We start from the raw sequence: 22,417 nt of genomic DNA on the forward strand, positions 1-22,417 counted from the left end.
TTAGGGGCTCTCCAAACGCGACATGGCGTCCGATCTCAATTCCAGCCAATTCTGCATTGAAACAGTCAAACGGTGCTCCTTCACTTCCAAGCTCTGCGGTGCGCCCAAACAGTGGTTTACCTCCACATATGGGGTATCGGCGTACTCAGGAAAAATTGCACAACAAAATTTGTGGTTAAATTTCTGTTTTTACACTTGTGAAAATTAAAAAAAATGGTTCTGAAGTAAAATGTTTGCAAAAAAAAGTAAAATGTTAATTTTTTTCTTCCACATTGTTTTAGTTCCTGTGAAGTACGTAAAGGGTTAATAAACTTCTTGAATGTGGTTTTGAGCAGCTTGAGGGGTGCAGTTTTTAGAATGGTGTCACACTTGGTTATTTTCTATCATATAGACCCCTCAAAATCACTTCAAAGGTGATGTGGTCCCTAAAAAAAACATGGTGTTGTAAAAATGAGAAATTGCTGGTCAACTTTTAACCCTTATAACTCCCTAACAAAAAAAAAAATTGTTTCCAAAATTGTGCTGATGTAAAGTAGACATGTGAGAAATGTTATTTATTAACTATTTTTTGTGACATATCTCTCTGATTTAAGGGCATAAAAATACAAAGTTTGAAAATTGCAAAATTTTAAAAATTTTCGCCATATTTCCATTTTTTTCATAAATAATCGCAAGTAATATCGAAGAAATGTTACCACTAACTTGAAGTACAACATGTCACGAAAAAACAATCTCAGAATCAGCGGGATCCGATAAAGCGTTCCAGAGTTATAACCTCATAAAGTGACACTGGTCAGAATTGTAAAAATTGGCTCGGTCATTAAGTACCAAATTGGCTCTGTCACTAAGGGGTTAATGATATGCTCATGCTCCGATTCAGCCTGTGGAATGCATATTATGCATGCAATCATACTGCAGCTGAGACGTCAGCACCTGCCTGCTGAAGGTGATTTTTTTTTTTTTTACTATATATAGTATTCATTATGTAAACATGGGGGCAGGTTAGTGAGGGATCAGTGACCTGCCAGAAGCCATAGTGATGAATACCTAATCAGAGCACCACATGAAGACCCCCACCACCACAGGCCCAGCCCGGAGCACGAGCATATCATTAACTCAAATCTGAAGACAAAGATTAAACAACAACCACAAGACAGATTTCATCAACCAAAGTATCATTTTAATCAGTATAACAGTGCCGACCTGACACTGTCTGTAGGTTACTGTGCACAATCTTGCTGACAGGTTCCCTTTAAAGGGCTGATGTTGGGTGACTGTAGGCACTGCTCATGTTACATTACATATTTGGGAAAACCAAAAAAGACTGTTACAGAAGCATGTTTATCGGCAAATAAAATGTAATGCGGCCACCATGTGGAAAAATTCTGATCATAGCAAAAATCATTCAGATTTAACAACATTGGACAATACAGATGAGTCACTAAGGGATCCTGTTATTCTAAGCAGGCTGCCTAAACCACAAGCCATAAGAATTAATACCTGACTGCATGATTGCAGCCAAGTACAGTCATGGCCAAAAGTATTCACACCCCCGCAATTCTGTCAGATAATACTCAGTTTCTTCCTGAAAATGATTGCAAACACAAATTCTTTGGTATTATTATCTTCATTTAATTTGTCTTAAATGAAAAAACAAAAAGAATTGTTCTAAAGCCAAATTGGAGATAATTCCACACCAAACATAAAAAAGGGGGTGGACAAAAGTATTGGCACTATTTGAAAAATCATGTGATGCTTCTCTAATTTGTGTAATTAACAGCACCTCTAACTTACCTGTGGCACCTAACAGGTGTTGGCAAGAACTAAATCACACTTGCAGCCAGTTGACATGGATTAAAGTTGACTCAACCTCTGTCCTGTGTCCTTGTGTGTACCACATTGAGCATGGAGAAAAGAAAGAAGACCAAAGAACTGTCTGAGGACTTGAGAAACCAAATTGTGAGGAAGCATGAGCAATCTCAAGGCTACAAGTCCATCTCCAAAGACCTGAATGTTCCTGTGTCTACCGTGCACAGTGTCATCAAGAAGTTTAAAGCCCATGGCACCGTGGCCATCCTCCCTAGATGTGGAGAGAAAAGAAAAATTGACAAGAGATTTCAACGCAAGATTGTGCAGATGTTGGATAAAGAACCTCGACTAACATCCAAACAAGTTCAAGCTGCCCTGCAGTCCGAGGGTACAACAGTGTCAACCCGTACTATCCATCGGCTTTAGAATGAAAAGAGACTGTATGGTAGGAGACCCAGGAAGACCCCACTTCTTACCCCGAGACATAAAAAAGCCAGGCTGGAGTTGGCCAAAACTTACCTGAAAAAGCCTAAAACGTTTTGGAAGAATGTTCTCTGGTCAGATGAGACAAAAGTAGAGCTTTTTGGGCAAAGGCATCAACATAGAGTTTACAGGAGAAAAAAAGAGGCATTCAAAGAAAAGAACACGGTCCCTACAGTCAAACATGGCGGAGGTTCCTTGATGTTTTGGGGTTGCTTTGCTGCCTCTGGCACTGGACTTCTTGACCGTGTGCATGGCATTATGAAGTCTGAAGACTACCAACAAATTTTGCAGCATAATGTAGGGCCCAGTGTGAGAAAGCTGGGTCTCCCTCAGAGGTCATGGGTCTTCCAGCTGGACAATGACCCAAAACACACTTCAAAAAGCACTAGAAAATGGTTTGAGAGAAAGCACTGGAGACTTCTAAGGTGGCCAGCAATGAGTCCAGACCTGAATGCCATAGAACACCTGTGGAGATATCTAAAAATGGCAGTTTGGAGAAGGTACCCTTCAAATATCAGGGACCTGGAGCAGTTTGCCAAAGAAGAATGGTCTAAAATTCCAGCAGAGCATTGTAAGAAACTCATTGATGGTTACCGGAAGCGGTTGGTCGCAGTTATTTTGGCTAAAGGTTGTGCAACCAAGTATTAGACTGAGGGTGCCAATACTTTTGTCTGGCCCATTTTTGGAGTTTTGTGTGAAATGATCAATGTTTTGCTTTTTGCTTCATTCTCTTTTGTGTTTTTTCATTTAAGACAAATTAAATGAAGATAATAATACCAAAGAATTTGTGTTTGCAATCATTTTCAGGAAGAAACTGAGTATTATCTGACAGAATTGCAGGGGTGTGAATACTTTTGGCTATGACTAGTGTTGAGCGATACCTTCCGATACTTGAAAGTATCGGTATTGGATAGTATCGGCCGATATCCGAAAAATATCGGATATCGCCGATACCGATACCCGATACCAATACAAGTCAATGGGACACAAGTATCGGAAGGTATCCTGGATGGTTCCCAGGGTCTGAAGGAGAGGAAACTCTCCTTCAGGCCCTGGGATCCATATTCATGTGTAAAATAAAGAATAAAAATAAAAAATAGGGATATACTCACCCTCTGACGCGCCCTGGTAGTAACCGCTGTAACCGGCAGCCTCCGTTCCTAAGAATGAGCGCCTGAAGGACCTTCGATGACGTCGCGGCTTTTGATTGGTCGCGTGAGCGCTCATGTGACCGCTCACGTGACCAATCACAAGCCGCGACATCATCGAAGGTCTTTCACCCCTGCATTCTTAGGAACGGAGGCACCGCTAAGAGCAGGGGCCGCCGGACGGGTGAGTATATCAATATTTTTTATTTTTATTATTTATTTTATACATGAATATGGATCCCAGGGCCTGAAGGAGAGTCTCCTCTCCTCCAGACCCTGGGAACCATACGCACCACACACTTCCGATTCCGATTCCCAATATCACAAAAGTATCGGAACTCGGTATCGGAATTCCAATACCGCAAGTATCGGCCGATACCCGATACTTGCGGTATCGGAATGCTCAACACTAGCCATGACTGTATAACCATCTCTGAAATGCTTCAGCATTTCAAAGAAAACATAGTTACATAGCCAGAGACAAGATTAGTCTAGCGTCACCTAGACAGGTTCTTCCCAGCACTGTTAGAGGTGATTGACAGGTCTCTACCATAAGAAGACGGCTGTCAACCACCTGCAGTGATGTTGGGAAAAACTGCACTTGGATGAAGCCTGATTGGCCTTGTCTCTGGTTATGGTCCCCAGATATATCCTCTAACTATATTTTCTCTGAAACGCTGGAGCATTTCAGAGAGAAATACGCCTAGCTGCAATCATTCAGCCATTCTCTGATTCATGCTGCTCATGCGTAGGGAAGCATGATTCATATGACAGACGCCCTTTAAGTCTGACATATGAGTAAGTTGATCCATTACATATGAAAAAGAGAAAAGGTTCTCCAAGTCTGTTACCCTCAATATAAGACACAGCGACTAAATGATTGCATATGCTCCCCTACCTGGATTGTGACTTCACACAACAACATACTCGTAAGAATAAAGGGCTACTGCTCCGACTGCAGTAGAGATGAGCAAATATCTTTGGCTCTCTCCTTATTCAGCAAGGTATAGTGCTTATTGAATAAGCTGCATCGGGAACCCGGCTAACTGGAACGCTCCCGATAATCAGCTGTTCCTTGCCACAGTGGCTGTATGACAGTCACAACACATGCATGGAGAGCCTGTGTGTTGTGACTATTACATAGCCACGACACATGCAGCTGCGGTTTGGAACAGGGGACTATCGGGAGCACTCCAGTTAGCCGGGTTCACAATGCAGCTTATTCGGTAAGCACTATAGCTTGCCAAATAAGGAGGGAGCTGCAGACATCCGCTCATCTCTAGACTGCAGTACCACACACCTATGGGAAGAAAGGTATTCAAACTTAACAGGATTAGACATAGAGCATTTCTAAGTTGGGTTGACATCTTCATCAGGTTTATACAGGAGTCAACCAGACTTAGAAACATGTTGCATGAATGATTAAAGGTCCAGAGAACATACTGTACACCCTTATCTTCACTCTGTGGCAGTGCCGGGAATTATCGCTCTTTTTCCTGTTTGGTTTGAATTCAATGGTTTTAATGTTCGGTTCGGATTACAATCACCGAATTTGCAATTTTCACCGATTTATTTGTCGAATCTTCGCCAAACATAGCCATTGCAGTCAATGGAAGGCCAAAACAAACAAATGCACAACACCTTCAAACAGCCCCAAAAGCTGCCACAATACATCAAATTAGGGGGAGACACCAGGAAAGTGGCCTCAATTCACCCACACTACAAATTGTGGCATGGCACAGCAGCAATCAGCCATGCATGAGGCATTGGGGTCTGGGCTAGCATTTCCAGCTTTGAATTGAACGTGAAAGTAAGACGAGGTCTCGGAGGCCTTCTGCAACACGCATGAAGGAGACCCAACCTGAACTCTCCACATTTCCAAAAATTATTGGCAGACACCACCAAAGTGGCATCAATTACACAAGCGTAGAAAAAGTATAATAGGAATCGACATCTCTTCCACTACAGCCAACTCATCACATGGACACCCAACCAGGAGTGTTCACATTTCCAAAAATTAGGGCCTGACACCACTGTAGTGGCATTAATTTCACCAAAGTAGAAATAGTATAATGGAGAACGATACCTCTTTCACTACAGCCAACCCAGCAGATTGAGACCAACCATGACTGTTCACATTTCCACAAATTTGTGTTAACATCTGCAGCAGCAGCAACAGCAGGCACATAAGCCACACTAAATATATCAGAGTGCAATTTTGCAAGATTAATTCTGCACACTAACAAATGCAATATCACCTAGTCTATACAGTCTGCGATTGGGATGCAAAAGTCTTTGGAGATCCATGACATGTTCATCTTAAAGGGAACCTGTCACCCCCAAAATCGATGGTGAGGTAAGCCCACCGCCATCAGGGGCTTATCTACAGCATTCTGTAATGCTGTAGATAAGCCCCTGATGTTACCTAAAAGAGGAGAAAAAGAGGTTAGATTATACTCACTCAGGGAAGGTCCCGCTGTGGTCCGGGTCCGATGGGTGTCTCAGTTCCAGTCCAGAGCCTCCCATCTTCATTCCATGACATCCTCTTCTGGTCTTCACTCCGCGGCTGCGGCGCAGGCATACTTTGTCTGCCCTGTTGAGGGCAGAGCAAAGTACTGCAGTGCGCAGGTGCCGGAACAGGTCAGAGGCCCGGCGCCTGCGCACTGCAGTACTTTGCTCTGTATCGGATGCTACAAACAATTTGAAAGTGAGACGTCCCCTGCTGTGTAATGTTAATAAGAAAATAAATATTTTTGGACTGTAGTTGAGGTTTGTATAACATAGACTAGATGCTACAAGCAATTTCAAAGTAAAATGTCCCCTACTGCACAACGTTAGTATCTGAACGAAATTTTTTTTAGGAGATATGCTCCAAACTATTTCAAAATCGGATTTAGCCTGCTGTATCACGTTTGTAAAACCCCCAAAGTTTTTTTTTAATGCGCAACAGCTCTGCACACACAACAGTTTCACTGCCACAAAATTACAACGTGGGATATGGAGGGCTGCATCACTTTTACAACAGATTTTTTTTTTTTTTAATGTGCATGTGGTTTGCAGACAGCTTCATATCACAACCACAAAACTACAACGTGGGATACGGAGGTGAGATATGGCATGGTGAATCACTGTAGAAACTGCCCCTAAAAAATATTTTTTCATGCAAAACAGCTCAAATCACAGAACAATGTCACCACACCACTAAATGACAAGTTGGGATATGGCATGCTGTTTCACAGTTAGCCAGTGAAAAAATAAGACATAGATCGGTATACTCGTGTATGGAGCACAATGGATGCAGTGCACAACACACTTGCATGGCATGTGCCCTGCTGTCTCTGTCTGTCAACCTCAGTAATGGCACACAAAAAAAAATCTGCTGAAAGGTCAATTTCACAGCCACACAGGACACTAGCTATCTAAACTATCTGACTTAGAAACAACCACCTAACTAACTAGCTAAAATTTATCAGCAAACAGTCCCAGCATCATGAGCAGCCTCTCTGCGCTGTTACATTGTCAAAATGGTGCTAAAACAAGATTCCCGTTCTTTATATGGAGAGGGACATGTGATTTCAGCAGCAAATGACACAAGCCGTTGTGTCAGGACATTGTGGATGTTTCTTGCACCCTGATTGGTTAGCAGCAATGTGCACACAAAAAGTTAGAAAAAAATTACAGTTTACAAGAACACCGTCCATCTGAGCTCTGCAAACCCCCTGCCCTCATCAAACACGTACCAAATGCTCATGATACACCACCATTATCATAACTAAAGTGCTGAAAATACTTTAGTGCCAGCACAAATATTTTCCCACTCTTTTTAACAAATGTTTCTGATTTTTTCCGATTTTATAAAATTTTGCTCCGGTTTCTGATCACGAATATTCAAGTGCCATATGCATGCCAATTTTATGTTTGGCGATGGTTTTTCGAACAAATTCGCTTGTCACTAGTCATTATTACATATAAGGATTGCTGTGGTAAATACACAGAATACTCACAAGAAGCAAATTTATTGAAGACAGCTCTGAAAATCAGTGCTTTCATGTGAAAGAGGTTGTTTCAGTGATAAGCAAATGGATTTCTGCAAGACCCAAAAATGTCTACAAAAAATTCTGCCACATATGAATATTTTTTTAACCCTTTTACTTCCAATGAAGGATATATCCGACATTGAACGCCTCCCATTGGTGTGGGCTCCAGCGACAAGCCCGCGCCTTTTCTGGCACAAGACAGCTGATCTGATAAGCTGTCATGTGCCCCTAACAGCCGCGTGCAGGAAGCGTATCATTAACCCCGCACATCAGCACCTATGTCACATGACCACGGGTCGCCGATGACTTGGCATGACAACCCAGGTTCTGTAGGAGACCCTTGTGTATTTCTTGTGTTATATCAGGAAGCATGCCTCCCAAGCGTCCTAAATCCATCAGGACACTACTGGATATTTAGGTGCTTTACCAATATCCAGGAGGTTTCAACTGTATAATGGTGGATCTGGGAGGCATCAGATCCCTGCTCCACCACTCCATCTGGGTAGAGATTGAAGGACCTGCATTTCACAAGACATTTTCAGATTCACGTAAGGTCAAGCCGGCAACATTACCTATAACATTAGTTGTACTTGAGGAAAGGACATTGATGCTATAGACATATAGCGATAACCTCCACACTGACAAAGAGAGACGAAGATTAATTTGACCTAAAGTTGTTCTCTTTTTGTGTGATCGAAACGGTACCCAAGTCAAAAAGAAAAGGCGATTGGGACAGAAAGACCTCCAGATAGAGACACGTTGGATTTTTCTGCTTGAATCTATGAGTCCAGGGGGATCAATGAACAGCTCAGCTTTGCTAGCTATATATAAAAAAAAGTGTTCAACTATCTGTCCATTATACAGTAAAACTAGCCTTGGCATATTGATCTCTAGGATATCATGCCATGCTCCCTTTATCTACCTTCAGTCCCAATATGGACCGTAATTATCCATTGAGTATTCACCTCTCCTATATATTTTGGGGTAATTTATCTTGTCTTTTTATTCTGGGCTCTTGCATTTTGTGTCTTTTCCTGTCCCTATCAGTACAGTAAGTCTGATGCCTGCCGCGTCTTGCATCCCACTGAGTGGAATAGTTAATGTCATATGGTCTGCCCTAATTTTATTTACCTGAATAATATTTGCGTGCCACCTTATACTGTACTCTATATTTGTATTGGTGGTAGGCACGTCGGACCTACCTGCCAGTTATGGGCATCTCATTAAATCATTGTATTGGCCCCATACTTGCGGTCTGCCTTTTAGTGGAATGCAGATTGCATAGATACACTGCAGCGATCATGTGACCGGCCTTACACCATCTCCAGTCACATGCCTGGGGCCCGCCCTCTGTTGGAGCACGGCCTGCATCCCACCAGGACATAGTTACTACTTCCGAACTCTTGTGACCGGCATTACATCATTTCCGGTTCATCTGGCGGCACCTTTAGAAAAGACAGGGTTACCCATAGAAAGCCCACACGCATGCACGACCTAATTTCTTCACATGTGGTCCAGGTGGTAGGAGCAATTTGGAGACCTTCACTCTTGAATTCCCTGGTGAACCCTTGACTTTATCTCTGAGGTGGGTGAAATGTGTCAGGATGAAATGTGGTGTTCTTTACAAAAAGATAAGTGACACCATTATATATCTAGTTGAGGGGTCTATTAGAACTCCCAGTGTGAATATGTCTGCTTGTTATTATTGACATTTTGGACTTGTGTTTTATGTGCTCACGAGTACATCAGGAGGCCAAAAGGATGATAAAGATGCTAGAAGATGCCAGATGTCATGATGAATTAAAGACATGGAGGGGTCATTGTGGTCATCATGCTGTTTGTTGGTGTCAATGTGGAGGCTCTGAAAGGTGTATCACAATGTGTGGAAACACTGATAGGCTTCACTATTTCTGTGTGAGCACATATAAAGGACTTTATGCACATGCTTACAGGCAGCTGTTCTAACACTGTTGGACAGGTTTCTGTCATTATACCAAGATGGCGGCCATTATAATGTGCTAGCAATTGCCTCCCTAGACAAAACAAGTGTGATTTGCTAATTAAAAATATTTAGGTACTTCCTTCCACCAGAGAGCCCCTTTATTGGATGCACTGAAGCCACTGTAAAGGCAAGGGTGACACTTGAAGGCTGCGGAGAAGCAGTGAATCATGATTTATTTGTTACTAAGACACAGTTAGGCAGTGATTTGCAGCCATCTGAGAAACACTCCCAACACTTTTCCCCATAGCGTAACATGAAAGTTGCAAGGCATCACATCTGACCTCAGTCACCACTAATATAGAATAGTGTGGCCATTAATACTATTGGCTTTATAGATCATTGGTATCCAACATAACAGGATTTTTAGCAGTAAGCATGGCATGGAAAGGAGAGGCAATACTTATGCAAGGCTTTGAATTCAGTCTTGTCATCTGCTTTATGTTCCACAATTGTGTAGAATTAGTTCTCAGTCTCTGTGTAGAAGCTTGGTAATGATAAATGTGTAAAACTGATAATTAAATACTTTTCTGTATAATTAATACATGATAACATCTTATCCCAGCCATAGCGTCAAGGAAGAAATCAGACTGCAGCCGGAGTGAATTCTCCCAAGACGACAGCACTTCAGAAGCGGGCGACACTGTCACAGACGAGGCTCTTAATGGAGATGAAGGAGAAGAGCTTGTACATGATGACTGCACAGATGACCTGGTATGAACTGCATTGTAGACAGAAGATGAGCAGTGACCCTATGTATGAACCGATGAAACTTAGCTAAGTACATACTCATTATGTATCCCATCTGTCACAAAGAAGAAAACTCTCAGGTAACTGACCGTCATTGAAATTCTGAGGCTAAAAAGTCACTCTAAGTAGTCTTCATTTACCTGAGACCGGGAGCGGCCATTATCTGCTAGATAAACGAGACGAGATTGTTAATTAATGGTAGGCACAGAGTACAGAAGGTCGTCCTCACTGATTTCACATCTTTGTCTTACAGGAGAACAGCCACTATACAAACTCATCTCTCCACTAACAAGGTATGACACCGATTCATCTAAATGCCATTCAAATTTAATCGGTTCCTATTATCCTGATAATCTTTCTGGATTATTTCTACTTCCACAATTGTGAAATGGGACAATTTTTATATGCCTTCTCAATTTTCTATATTCAATTTCGTTTATGTCAAGAGAGGAAAAAGTGTCAATTTCACCACTTAGATAAAGGACCTTTTATGCAGGATGTATGTGTGCACTCAAGATGATTTTGTAGATGGGCAAATAACTACTTATCGATTAGTCTAAATTTAAGTCAAAGTGATAAACTGCACTCATCCAGCTCTATCCCAACTCATCAGATTTTTAAAGGGAACCTGTCACCCCGTTTTTTGAAGATGAGCTAAAAATAGCGTTAAATAGGGGCAGAGCTGGGTGTTACATTAGTGTCTTTGTGTGCCTTTATAACCTACCTAAGCTGCTGAAATACCTTTGTAAAGTCGCCGTTTTCTGCTGTCACTCACGCTGGTCTGGTCATATGGGTGTGGTGACAGCGCTGTTTCTCCCCCAGAATCCTGCTCATCATTACGTTGGTGGCGTAGTGGTGTGCGCATGTCCAAAGCGAAGATTCACTGCCCAGGAGATTCAAAACAGCGCGGTCTTCGCTATTCGCCGTTTACCGGTGGGCGCGGCCATCTTTCCTGTGGTCGCGCGTGCGCAGATGGAGCGCTCTGCTGCCCGGGGCTTCAGGAAAATGGCCGCGGGATTCCGCGCGTGCGCAGATGGAGATCGCGGCGGCCATTTTCCTGAAGCCCCGGGCAGCAGAGCGCTCCATCTGCGCACGCGTGGCCACAGGAAAGATGGCCGCGCCCACCGGTAAACTGCGAATAGCGAAGACCGCGCTGTTTTGAATCTCCTGGGCAGTGGATCTTCGCTTTGGACATGCGCACACCACTACGCCACCAACGTAATGATGAGCAGGTTTCTGGGGGAGAAACAGCGCTGTCACCACACCCATATGACCAGACCAGCGTGAGTGACAGCAGAAAACGGCGACTTTACAAAGGTATTTCGGCAGCTTAGGTAGGTTATAAAGGCACACAAAGACACTAATGTAACGCCCAGCTCTGCCCCTATTTAACAGTATTTTTAGCTCATCTTCAAAACATGGGGTGACAGGTTCCCTTTAAGGGTCTAAATGCCCATTTAGATAATTGGCAACAAGCTTTCCTAGGAACTTTTGTTTTCTGATTATTGGCAATATAAAACAGTCCATCAAACACCCAACAAATGAGCCAAATACTCATTTATTAGGTGAGATGATTGTTAACTAAGCTAAAAAATCATTACTCTTGGCAGCACATCGCCCTGTGTAAACAGATGTGCTGCTGAGAACATGATGTCCTATGTGCACAAAACGATCACATGAAAGTGTGGTTGGCCTGTCTAAACAGGCTATTAAGCAACGACTGATTGGTAGTCCTTTAAGGGCAATGATTAACCTTTTCGAATGCGTCTTAATGGTTCATAGTCATGGCTGTAGTATGGAGGCACAGACTGCTGTGAGCCCATAATACACCTCTTTGTGTATATTTTTTTTCATAGAGGCATCTGGATGTTTTTTTCAGTACTCGTCTATCTTCATAAATGTCATAAACTGTAATAAATGAGGTGGCATTTTTAGGTATGGAGTATGCTTTTGCCATTTTTGCATAATCACTAGTGATGAGCGAATATACTCGTTACTCGAGATTTCCCAAGCACGCTCGGGTGAGCTCCGAGTATTTTTTAGTGCTCGGAGATTTAGTTTTCTTTGCCGCAGCTGAATGATTTACATCTATTAGCCAGCATAAGTACATGTGGGGGTTGCCTGGTTGCTAGGGAATCCCCACATGTAATCAAGCTGGCTAGTAGCTGTAAATCATTCAGCTGTGGTGAGGAAAACTAAATCTCCAAGCACTAAAAAATACTCGGAGGTCACCCGAGCGTGCTCGGAAAATCTCGAGTAACGAGTATATTCGCTCGTCACAATTTTGTGAATTAAATTTTCAGGTAACTCAGTGGGTTTACCTGGAAAACTAGAGATATGGTGAATATTTTATTATTATTTGCTTTCTGCATATAACTGTACAATATAACTATCTCTATTTTGTCTTTGCAGCTGCACTAGACGGCTTGTGATCTGTGAGGGGTAATGGCTATGGTTCTGTAAATGGACTCCTATATTCTGCCTCCCTGAGAAAACAGAGTGTTGGCTGGATTTTCAGAAGATGTAAAAACATGAAGTATTATTTATCATTTTATAATATGAAACAGCGGTGACCAGTCTGATGAAGGAAGCACTCACCCTCACCTGAACCAATGGAGAACCAGAGACTGGAACTTCATTCCCATGTTATAATAATATGATCCCAGCTGACGGATATATGAACAGAATATACTGTTTGTGCGCTTTACATCAGGGGGTCAGCTAGGGGGGACTCTTGAGGCAGAGAGATACAACAAGTCACTCCGCCTTGGGGTTGAAAATGGTGAAAAAATGAACCTGTCACTGGTTTTAGTACATCTAATTTTGGATATATTCACACAGTGTCGTCATGTCACTGTTTATTGCTACAATTACTGCAAATTTCTGTAAAAATAGCCCTGTTTTCCAAAATTGCATGAAAACAAGCTTTCAGATGTGAATATACCCATATTCAGTAGCAAGACAATTGTTAAATGTGCTCCACATACACAACTTTAGTAAAGAATAGAAAGAATAGAAATTGTTATTTAGCAGCAGGTTCAATGTAAAGCACATTTGGAATCAAATGACAACAGAGACACCTTATGTCTCATGCACATGGCTGAATCACAAATCTGTAGTGTACAAAAAATATTTCCGTGTTCCAATGCTGTATTAGGCCCTGTTCAGATTGCCGGATTAGCACCAGTAGTAGGTCTAATGACCAGCACTGCATATATGATGCTGTTGGTTCAGGTCATTACTTCCTTGGTTGGGCTTGGACTTGCAGGCATACGAAAGACTTTAAAATATGGTCTCACTATAGCTGTCTGAATGAGGCTTTATGCAGATTTTCTCCTTGAAATATTGATCCCAAAAGTAGGATAAAGTAAAACAGTTACCATACGGTAGTACACAGAGTGCCCACCTGTCTGTAATACAGACCAATGGGAATCCTTTGAGATGCTGTACAGAGTCTATGAGTATGACAAAATTGTAGCAATGACAGTGTCTGGTAACTGTATTTTATACAGATATTCCTGTAAGAAGTGAAGTACAAATTGCTGGAATGAAGTGGTGGTCACAATGCTTCATGAATTCTCTATAGAACGGCCGCAGATACTAGAGCACACTAGGCTATCTCTGGTGGTATTATAGAGAATGAAATGAATAAAGTGGCTGGTGCATGTTGGATCATCACTCCATTCAAAGTTGGGACGAAAGTGCAATTTCAATGCAATTACAAACCAGCCAGGTGTATCAGAACCCTTCATTCACATGCACTAACCCAAAACATAATGAGGAGAAATTGGCACGGATTTCATATTTTAAAGGGTTTAAAAATGTCCAGCCTTTATTAGACGTGCTGTCTTTGGATCAGTAATATCTACAATATTAAAACTGGAGTCAGATGGGTGAAGGATGACCTAGTATATCTTTACAGTTATATGGAGCTGTAATTATATGCGCCTCAGGCCTTAAAGTAGCACTTCAGCTGTATGTTTTGGCATATCCTGTCATTAGTCTACCGCCATATATAGTTCACCTAGTATCCCCTTATTTAATTGTCCCTTTTTGTACCTTTCTTTCTGTAAATTCATGGTATACTTCAGATAGGTCATGATGACACCCTGGAAATGACATGGCTTCTCATGTGCTCTAAAGAGGCTCACCATGTCAGCCAATAGAAGTTTCTATATGATTCAATTACATTGAATTAACCACTGACATTCTCCACAGGCAGGGAAGTGATTGGAGGAGGGAAAATAAATAAGCTCATATCAAAGGTAATGATGATGACTACACAGCTCCTGTCACACAGATATTATGTAGGAGATCACAGGTCAACTACTTCCCTTAATGTACTCTTATAATTTACTTTATGTAGGAGAACATAGAGGGAAGGATAATCACATTGTCAAGCCAGCAGGAAAGGATGCTACTAGCTCTAGCTGGCCATGTGATGCTGTGCTGGTGCAATGTGAGATTTATAGCAGAGCAAAGAGGAATGAGAGCTAGAAATCAAGATGGAGGCTGAAGGGAAGAAAAGCAGAGGCTGAACTACATGGAAATAACATTAGAATTATATAAAAGGAACCACATGAAGGATTTATATATATATATATATATATATATATATATATATATATATATATATATATATATATATATATATATATATATACATATATATATATATATATATATATATACACACACATATATATATATATACATATATATATATATATATATATATATATATATATATATATATATATATACATATATTGTATGTGTGTGTAGAAACCCCAAAAGAACCCTCACAAGCGAGCTTAACTTTTATTGATATTTCAAAAGCAGGGAATTTAGATATTTGCACATTTTTGTCCCTACACTGCCTAAATCTTTCTAATTGTATTTATATAGAGATTAAAGATTATCTGATGGTGACACCTCTTTTGGCAAGATAGGACAAATTATAAGAACAGGACAAATCCCCCGAAATTACAATTACTATTAGAATGATTTAGGCAGTGTAGAGACAAAAATGTACAAATATCTAAACACCCTGCATTTTAAATATCAGTAAAAGTTAAGTTTTAGGGCTTGTTAGTGAGGGTTCTTTTAAGGTTTCCCCAATCTGTTTGGATTCTACATGGAAATAAGAATGATTTATAAAATAGAAGTCCAGAGGGCGAGAGTCAAGCAGGCAGGTGGTGCAGTCATAGAAGAAAAAAAAACTGGAAATGTTTCTTTAAATACCGCGTGAATGTCTCATTGATTTATGTGGGAAAAATAGAGAATATTGGAAAATATAACGTTCATAAAGAAATTTTACTGTATAAGAAATATATATTTGCAAACAGTGCCATAGAGCAACATGGGATCCATTTTTAGGGCCTATGCCAAAAGAAAGAATATCAACTTGTGGATGAAGTCAAACAATTATGTTAATATGATTTATCTGAATGATTTAATTTACTTTGAATAAATTCAACTGTCCTAAGTAAGCTGAGATAAGCAAACTACTGTACTGTATATCATATATATATATATAACATAGACTTATATTAGTTCTGCACATCCACTCAGAAAATTCCCTGTACTGTTCTATGAGCCATTATCTCACATCCGCTTTCCCTCTGTGGGGTCAGAATTAGTAGGTTCCTGGTGATCTCCTCATTTGGAACTGGTCACTGGTCTAAATGGAAGTCACAGTGTCACTAATTTACACAAGGGCAGAAGCTGCTGTATGTACATATAAGGGATGTAATTACAGATAAAGATAAAAATGTTTTCTAACTTTTTTTAAATACCTTATTTCAATACAGATAAATGTACTGTTACAATATGGGTCTTTCTTGTGACGTGGGAAGTGAGTGCATAGTAACAATAATAAAAGCTGATGGCGATCACCAAACTCAGGTGGAGAAGGCTAGGATCACACTGATCTACAGTATATTCTTGTGTGTAAAACCTATTGTGTCTACGTATGGAAAGCGTGTAAAATCTGTGCTATCTGATGCTGTAAATAAAGGATCCTATAAAATTAAAGTCTGGTGGCTCATTATTCCAACAGAAATGCAATTCGCACAGAACTGGTCCGAGACCTCCAGAAAACTACTTAACCCTTTCACCCCATAGCTAGTGTTGAGCGATACCGTCCGATACTTGAAAGTATCGGTATCGGATAGTATCGGCCGATACCCGAAAAATATCGGATATCGCCGATACCGATACCCGATACCAATGCAAGTCAATGGGACACAAGTATCGGAAGGTATCCCTGGATGGTTCCCAGGGTCTGAAGGAGAGGAAACTCTCCTTCAGGCCCTGGGATCCATATTTATGTGTAAAATAAAGAATTAAAATAAAAAATAGGGATATACTCACCCTCTGACGCGCCCTGGTTGTAACCGGCAGCCTCCGTTCCTAAGAATGAGGAGTTTAGGACCCTCGATGACGTCGCGGCTGACGTCGCGGCTTCTGATTGGTCGCGTGAGCGGTCACATGAGTGCTCACGCGACCAATCACAAGCCGCGACGTCAGCCGTGACATCATCGAAGGTCCTAAACTCCTCATTCTTAGGAACCGAGGCTCCCGGTTACATTGGTAAGGTCCAGGGGCCGCAGGAGAGGTGAGTATATCAATTAAAATAAAAAATATGGATATACTCACCTCTCCGGAGGCCCCTAGACCTTACCGAAATGTAACCGGGAGTCTCCGTTCCTAAGAATGAGCCCGTGAAGGACCTGCGATGACGTCGCGGCTTCTGATTGGTCGCGTGAGCTTCCTCAGTTTATGAGGTAATAACTCTGGAAAGCTTCATCGGATTCCAGTGATTCTGAAACTGTTTTTTCGTGACATACTGTACTTCATGATAGTAGTAAATATTGTTCGATATGACTTGCGTTTATTTGTGAAAAAATCAGAAATTTTGTGAAAATTTTAAAATTTTCAAACTCTTAATTTTTATGCCCTTAAACCAGAGAGTTATATTACTCAAGATAGTTAGTAAATAACATTTAAAACATGTTTACTTTACATCAGCATAATTTTTTGGAGATTCCCTGTTGTGCAACATGATCCATGTATACTTATGATTAGGAATACTGCTGACTACTGGGTTGCTACTCTGTTAGATCCACATTATAAAACCAAATTTTGTCAGATGCTTCCCACTCTGGAAAGGGACTTGCGAACGCTGCAGTATCGAAACATGCTTTTACACAACCTTTAGAGAGCTTTTCCCCAAGACAGCAGTGAAGCACATAGTTCGCATCGCAGCTCTAGACTTCCAACCTGCGACACATCAATTCATCAACGCCAACACATTAGCAGCAGCAGCGTTGTAAGTGTAAGAGGCAATTTCTGTGAGTCATTTGACAGTTTTTTTTAGACCAGTTCATGCACCAGCACAACAGAGTCCAAATCTTACACATGGTGAACGAATGGAGAGGATGGTGCAGGAATATCTAGAACTGAATATCAATACCATCAGGGAGGGTTTGGACCTTTTCCCATTTTGGTCTTCAAAAACGGATGAGTAGCCTGAGCTCGCCTCACACTCCTTGGAGGTTTTATCATGCTCGGCAGCCAGCGTGTCTTCAGTGCTGCTGGTGGTGTCCTGACTAGTGTTGAGCGATACCGTCCGATACTTGAAAGTATCGGTATCGGAAAGTATCGGCCGATACCGGCAAAGTATCGGATCCAATCCGATACCGATACCCGATACCAATACAAGTCAATGGGACTCAAGTATCGGACGGTATTCCTGATGGTTCCCAGGGTCTGAAGGAGAGGAAACTCTCCTTCAGGCCCTGGGATCCATATAAATGTGTAAAATAAAGAATTAAAATAAAAAATATTGCTATACTCACCTCTCCGACGCAGCCTGGACCTCAGCGAGGGAACCGGCAGCGTTGTTTGTTTAAAATTCGCGCGTTTACTTGGTTACGTGAAGTCCCGGCTTGTGATTGGTCACGGCGGCCATGTTGCCGGGACGCGGACCAATCACAGCAAGCCGTGACGAAATTTCGTCACGGCTTGCTGTGATTGGTCCGCGTCCCGGCAACATGGCCGCCGTGACCAATCACAAGCCGTGACGTCACGGGAGGCTGGACACGCGCGCATTTTAAAATGCGCGCTTTTCCTTCCTCCCGGCTTGTGATTGGTTGCGCCGCGGTCAACCAATCACAAGCCGTGATGTCACGGGAGGCTGGACACGCGCACATTTTAAAATGCGCGCGTGTCCAGCCTCCAGTGACGTCCCGGCTTGTGATTGGTCACGGCGGCCATGTTGCCGGGACGCGAACCAATCACAGCAAGCCGTGACGAAATTTCGTCACGGCTTGCTGTGATTGGTCCGCGTCCCGGCAACATGGCCGCCGTGACCAATCACAAGCCGGGACTTCACGTAACCAAGTAAACGCGCGAATTTTAAACAAACAACGCTGCCGGTTCCCTCGCTGAGGTCCAGGCTGCGTCGGAGAGGTGAGTATAGCAATATTTTTTATTTTAATTCTCTCTTTTACACATTATTACATTAATGTTGTTGCGATACCCGATACCCGATACCACAAAAGTATCGGATCTCGGTATCGGAATTCCGATACAGCAAATATCGGCCGATACCCGATACTTGCAGTATCGGAATGCTCAACACTAGTCCTGACAGATAAGTGCAGCCGGCTGTCACCTAAAAGTGTAGACCACCTAACTTTCATCAAGATGAACAAGTCATGGATCTCCAAGGACTTTTGCATGCCAATCACAGACAGTACAGTCTAGGTGATATTGCATTTTTTAAGTGTGATGCACTAATTTCAAGTAACTGCACTCTGTGATATCTTTAGTGTCCCTTCTGTGGCTGGTGCTGCTGCTGCTGCTGATGTTAAAGGGCACCTGTCACCCCGTTTTTTCCCTATGAGATAAAAATACTGTTAAATAGGGCCTGAGCTGTGCATTGCAATAGTGTATTTTGTGGACCCCGATTCCCCACGTATGCTGCCGAAATACGTTACCAAAGTAGTCGTTTTCGCCTGTCAATCAGGCTGGTCTGGTCAGATGGGCGTGGTGTCTTCCCGTGGTGTCTTGCTTAGTTTTCCGTTGGTCGCGTAGTGGTGTGCACATGCCCAAGGTCCCGAATCCACTGCACAGGGGAGTGGAAAGAGCGCGATGTGCACTATTTCATTGGTGATCGGTGGGGGCGGCCATCTTCCTTTGGCCGCGCGTGCGCAGAAGCGGCGCTCTGCTGGCCGCGGCTTCAGGAAAATGGCCGCGGGATGCCTCGCGTGCGCAGATGGAGATCGCGGCGGCCATTTTCCTGAAGCAGAGTTCGCATCTCGGCTTCAGGAAAATGGCCGCCGCGATCTCCATCTGCGCACGCGCGGCATCCCGCGGCCATTTTCCTGAAGCCGCGGCAAGCAGAGCGCCGCTTCTGCGCACGCGCGGCCAAAGGAAGATGGCCGCCCCCACCGATCACCAATGAAATAGTGCACATCGCGCTCTTTCCACTCCCCTGTGCAGTGGATTCGGGACCTTGGGCATGCGCACACCACTACGCCACCAACGGAAAACTAAGCAAGATCTGGGGGAAGACACCACGCCCATCTGACCAGACCAGCCTGATTGACAGGCGAAAACGACTACTTTGGTAACGTATTTCGCCAGCATAGGTGGGGAATCGGGGTCCACAAAATACACTATTGCAATGCACAGCTCAGGCCCTATTTAACAGTATTTTTATCTCATACGGAAAAAACGGGGTGACAGGTTCCCTTTAACAAAATTTGTGGAAATGTGAACAGTCATGGTTGGTCTACGTCTGAAATAGCTGTAGTGGAAGATGTGTCGGTCCCAATTATACTATTTCTATTCTCGTGACAGTTATTACACTTTGGTGGTGCCATCCACTCATTTTTTAAAATGTGAAAACTCTAGGTTGGGTGTCCATCTGCTGGATTGGGCGTAGTGGAAGACCTGTCAGTACCTATTGTGCTATTTCTACTGTGTTGAAATTGATGCCACTTTGGTGGTGTCTGCCAATAATTTTTGGAAATGTGAACACTCCTGGTTGGGTGTCCATCTGCTGAATTTGGTGTAGTGGAAGACCTGTCGGTCCCAATTATACTATTTCAACTGTGGTGAAAGTGATGCCACTTTTGTGGTGTATGCCAGTAATTTTTGGAATTGTGAACACTCCTGGTTGGGTGTCCATCTGCTGGATTGGGTGTAGTGGAAGACCTGTCGGTCCCTATTATACTATTTCTACTCTCGTGAAATTTATGCCACTAATGTAGTGTAAGGCCTTCATTTGTTTAAATGTGAAAACTCCATGTTGGGTGTCCATCTGCTGGATTGGGCATAGTGGAAGACCTGTTGGTCCCTATTATACTGTTTCTACTGTGGTGAAATTGATGCCAATTTGTTGGTGTCTGCCACTAATTTGTGAAAAAGTGATCACTCCTAGTTGGGGTATTCATTTGCTGGGTTGGTTGTAGTGGAAGATCTGTCGGTTCCTATTATACTATTTCTTCTGTGGTGAAATTGATGCCACTTTGGTGGTGTCGGCCTCTAATGTTTGGAAACGTGAACACTCCTGGTTGGGTGTCCAACTGTCCATCTGCTGGTTTGGCTGTAGTGGAAAACCTGTTGGTCCCTATTATACTATTTCCACTGTGGTGAAATTGATGCCACTTTGGTGGTGTTTGTCACTGCCTTTGAGTCAACTCCTGTTACTAACCTAACATTTCTCTGACAGTAGTAGTCTATGAAACTGATATTTGTGCCACCTGAGCCTGTGGCTGAGCATCAATTTCTATATATATATTTTAAATCACTCATATAGCGCCAATAATTCCACATCGCTTTACAGACATTACTGGCACTGTCCCCATTCAGACTCACAATCTATATTTCCTAACAGTATGTCTTTGGAGTGTGGGAAGAAAAATAAGTAGTGGGAGAAAACCCTCGCAAACCCAGGGAGAACATAAAAACTCTTTGCAGATGCTGTCCTTGGTGGGGTTGGAACACATTACTCCAGTGCTGCAAGGCTGCTAATCTATTTGCGTTGAAGCCTCAACGTTCCTGGGGTTGGAAACCTAGCATTGCAATGCACACTGTGTGCCTCACTGCTGTCTTCAAGCATGTTTTGATACTACAGCATGAGTGCATCCCTTTCCAGGGGAGAATCAACTTAAATTTACTTTTGTATCATGTATCGAACAGACTGACAACCCAGTAGTCAGCACTATTTTGAATCATAACAATACAGGCAAAAATCATGTTGCAGATAGTGCTGCAAGAAGGCGCTCATGGGCTGGTCTCTTTCATGAGGTCAAAGTCCGTAGTCTGTTGGTGGCAGGATAACACTCCAGCTTGCTTCCTCCATCCCCTCCTGGCAACTATGAACAACAGAGAGGAAATCATTATCCTCTTCGTCTCGTAACTGTTGCACGTCCATCACCTCTTCTCATCCTTTTCCTCATCCTTCTCGCGGCCACCCAGCTTGTGAATCCCAGCCCCGCAGTGACTTATGATTTATTCATTGCGGGGCTGGGATTCACAGGCAGGGCGGCCGCGCAGGCGCAGTCAGCTGGGCTGCATATGAGGAAAGACGGGCAGCGCTTACTGCGCCTTCACCAGGCAGGGGAAAAGAGCGCAGGCGCCGGCTATTTTGAAAACAGCGGTGAGGAGGAGGCGGAGATATGAGTGACAGCTGTGTGCTGTCTGAAGCAGGGGGGAAACGCCGGCCTCCTTGACTGAAGATCGGGTATTTCAGACAAATTATAAAACTGATTATTTCTCTAGTTACAGCACCCAGAACTAAAAGAGCCACCTTGTCAGAATGCAGCATTACTGCTGCACAAGGTGGCTCTTTTAGTTAGAAACGACTGGGGGGGGGGGTGGTAACAGGTTCCCTTTAACTTAGAGATATTGTTAACCCTAAAGGCATCCTTCTCTGCTACCTTCTCTTTCCGAGAGTCCACCACCACCTCCTCCTGCAGACTATTTAAAGTGTGCTCTGTCATGAATCCCCAATGGCTAGGGATAGCACAGGACAAGCAAAGTACAAATAAATAACGGACGAGCTCTAGGGTGATGGAACCTGGGCTGACCGCTGCCCTACGCCTGACAAACGCAACTAGAGATAGCCAGGGAGCGTGCCTACGTTGGTTCTAGACGCCACGCACCAGCCTAAGAGC

The 22,417-nt window shown here is 42.9% G+C and overlaps 1 protein-coding gene across 2 annotated transcripts in view; it reads left to right on the plus strand.

Moving 5' to 3' along the window:
- The window catches only part of RALY (RALY heterogeneous nuclear ribonucleoprotein), a 413,228-nt gene extending 398,418 nt beyond the window's left edge, over positions 1–14,810 (plus strand). For both annotated transcript variants that reach the window (XM_077251961.1, XM_077251962.1), the window contains 3 exons: positions 10,042–10,190; positions 10,480–10,519; positions 12,639–14,810. In XM_077251961.1, the coding sequence (XP_077108076.1) occupies positions 10,042–10,190; positions 10,480–10,515 (185 nt within the window). In that variant the 3' untranslated portion in view covers positions 10,516–10,519; positions 12,639–14,810. The remainder of the gene's footprint in view (positions 1–10,041; positions 10,191–10,479; positions 10,520–12,638) is intronic.
- The last annotated feature ends 7,607 nt before the right edge of the window (positions 14,811–22,417 follow it).

The sequence above is a fragment of the Ranitomeya variabilis genome, chromosome 4 (genome assembly GCF_051348905.1).
Source record: "Ranitomeya variabilis isolate aRanVar5 chromosome 4, aRanVar5.hap1, whole genome shotgun sequence".
In the NCBI taxonomy this organism is placed as follows: Eukaryota; Metazoa; Chordata; class Amphibia; order Anura; family Dendrobatidae; genus Ranitomeya; species Ranitomeya variabilis.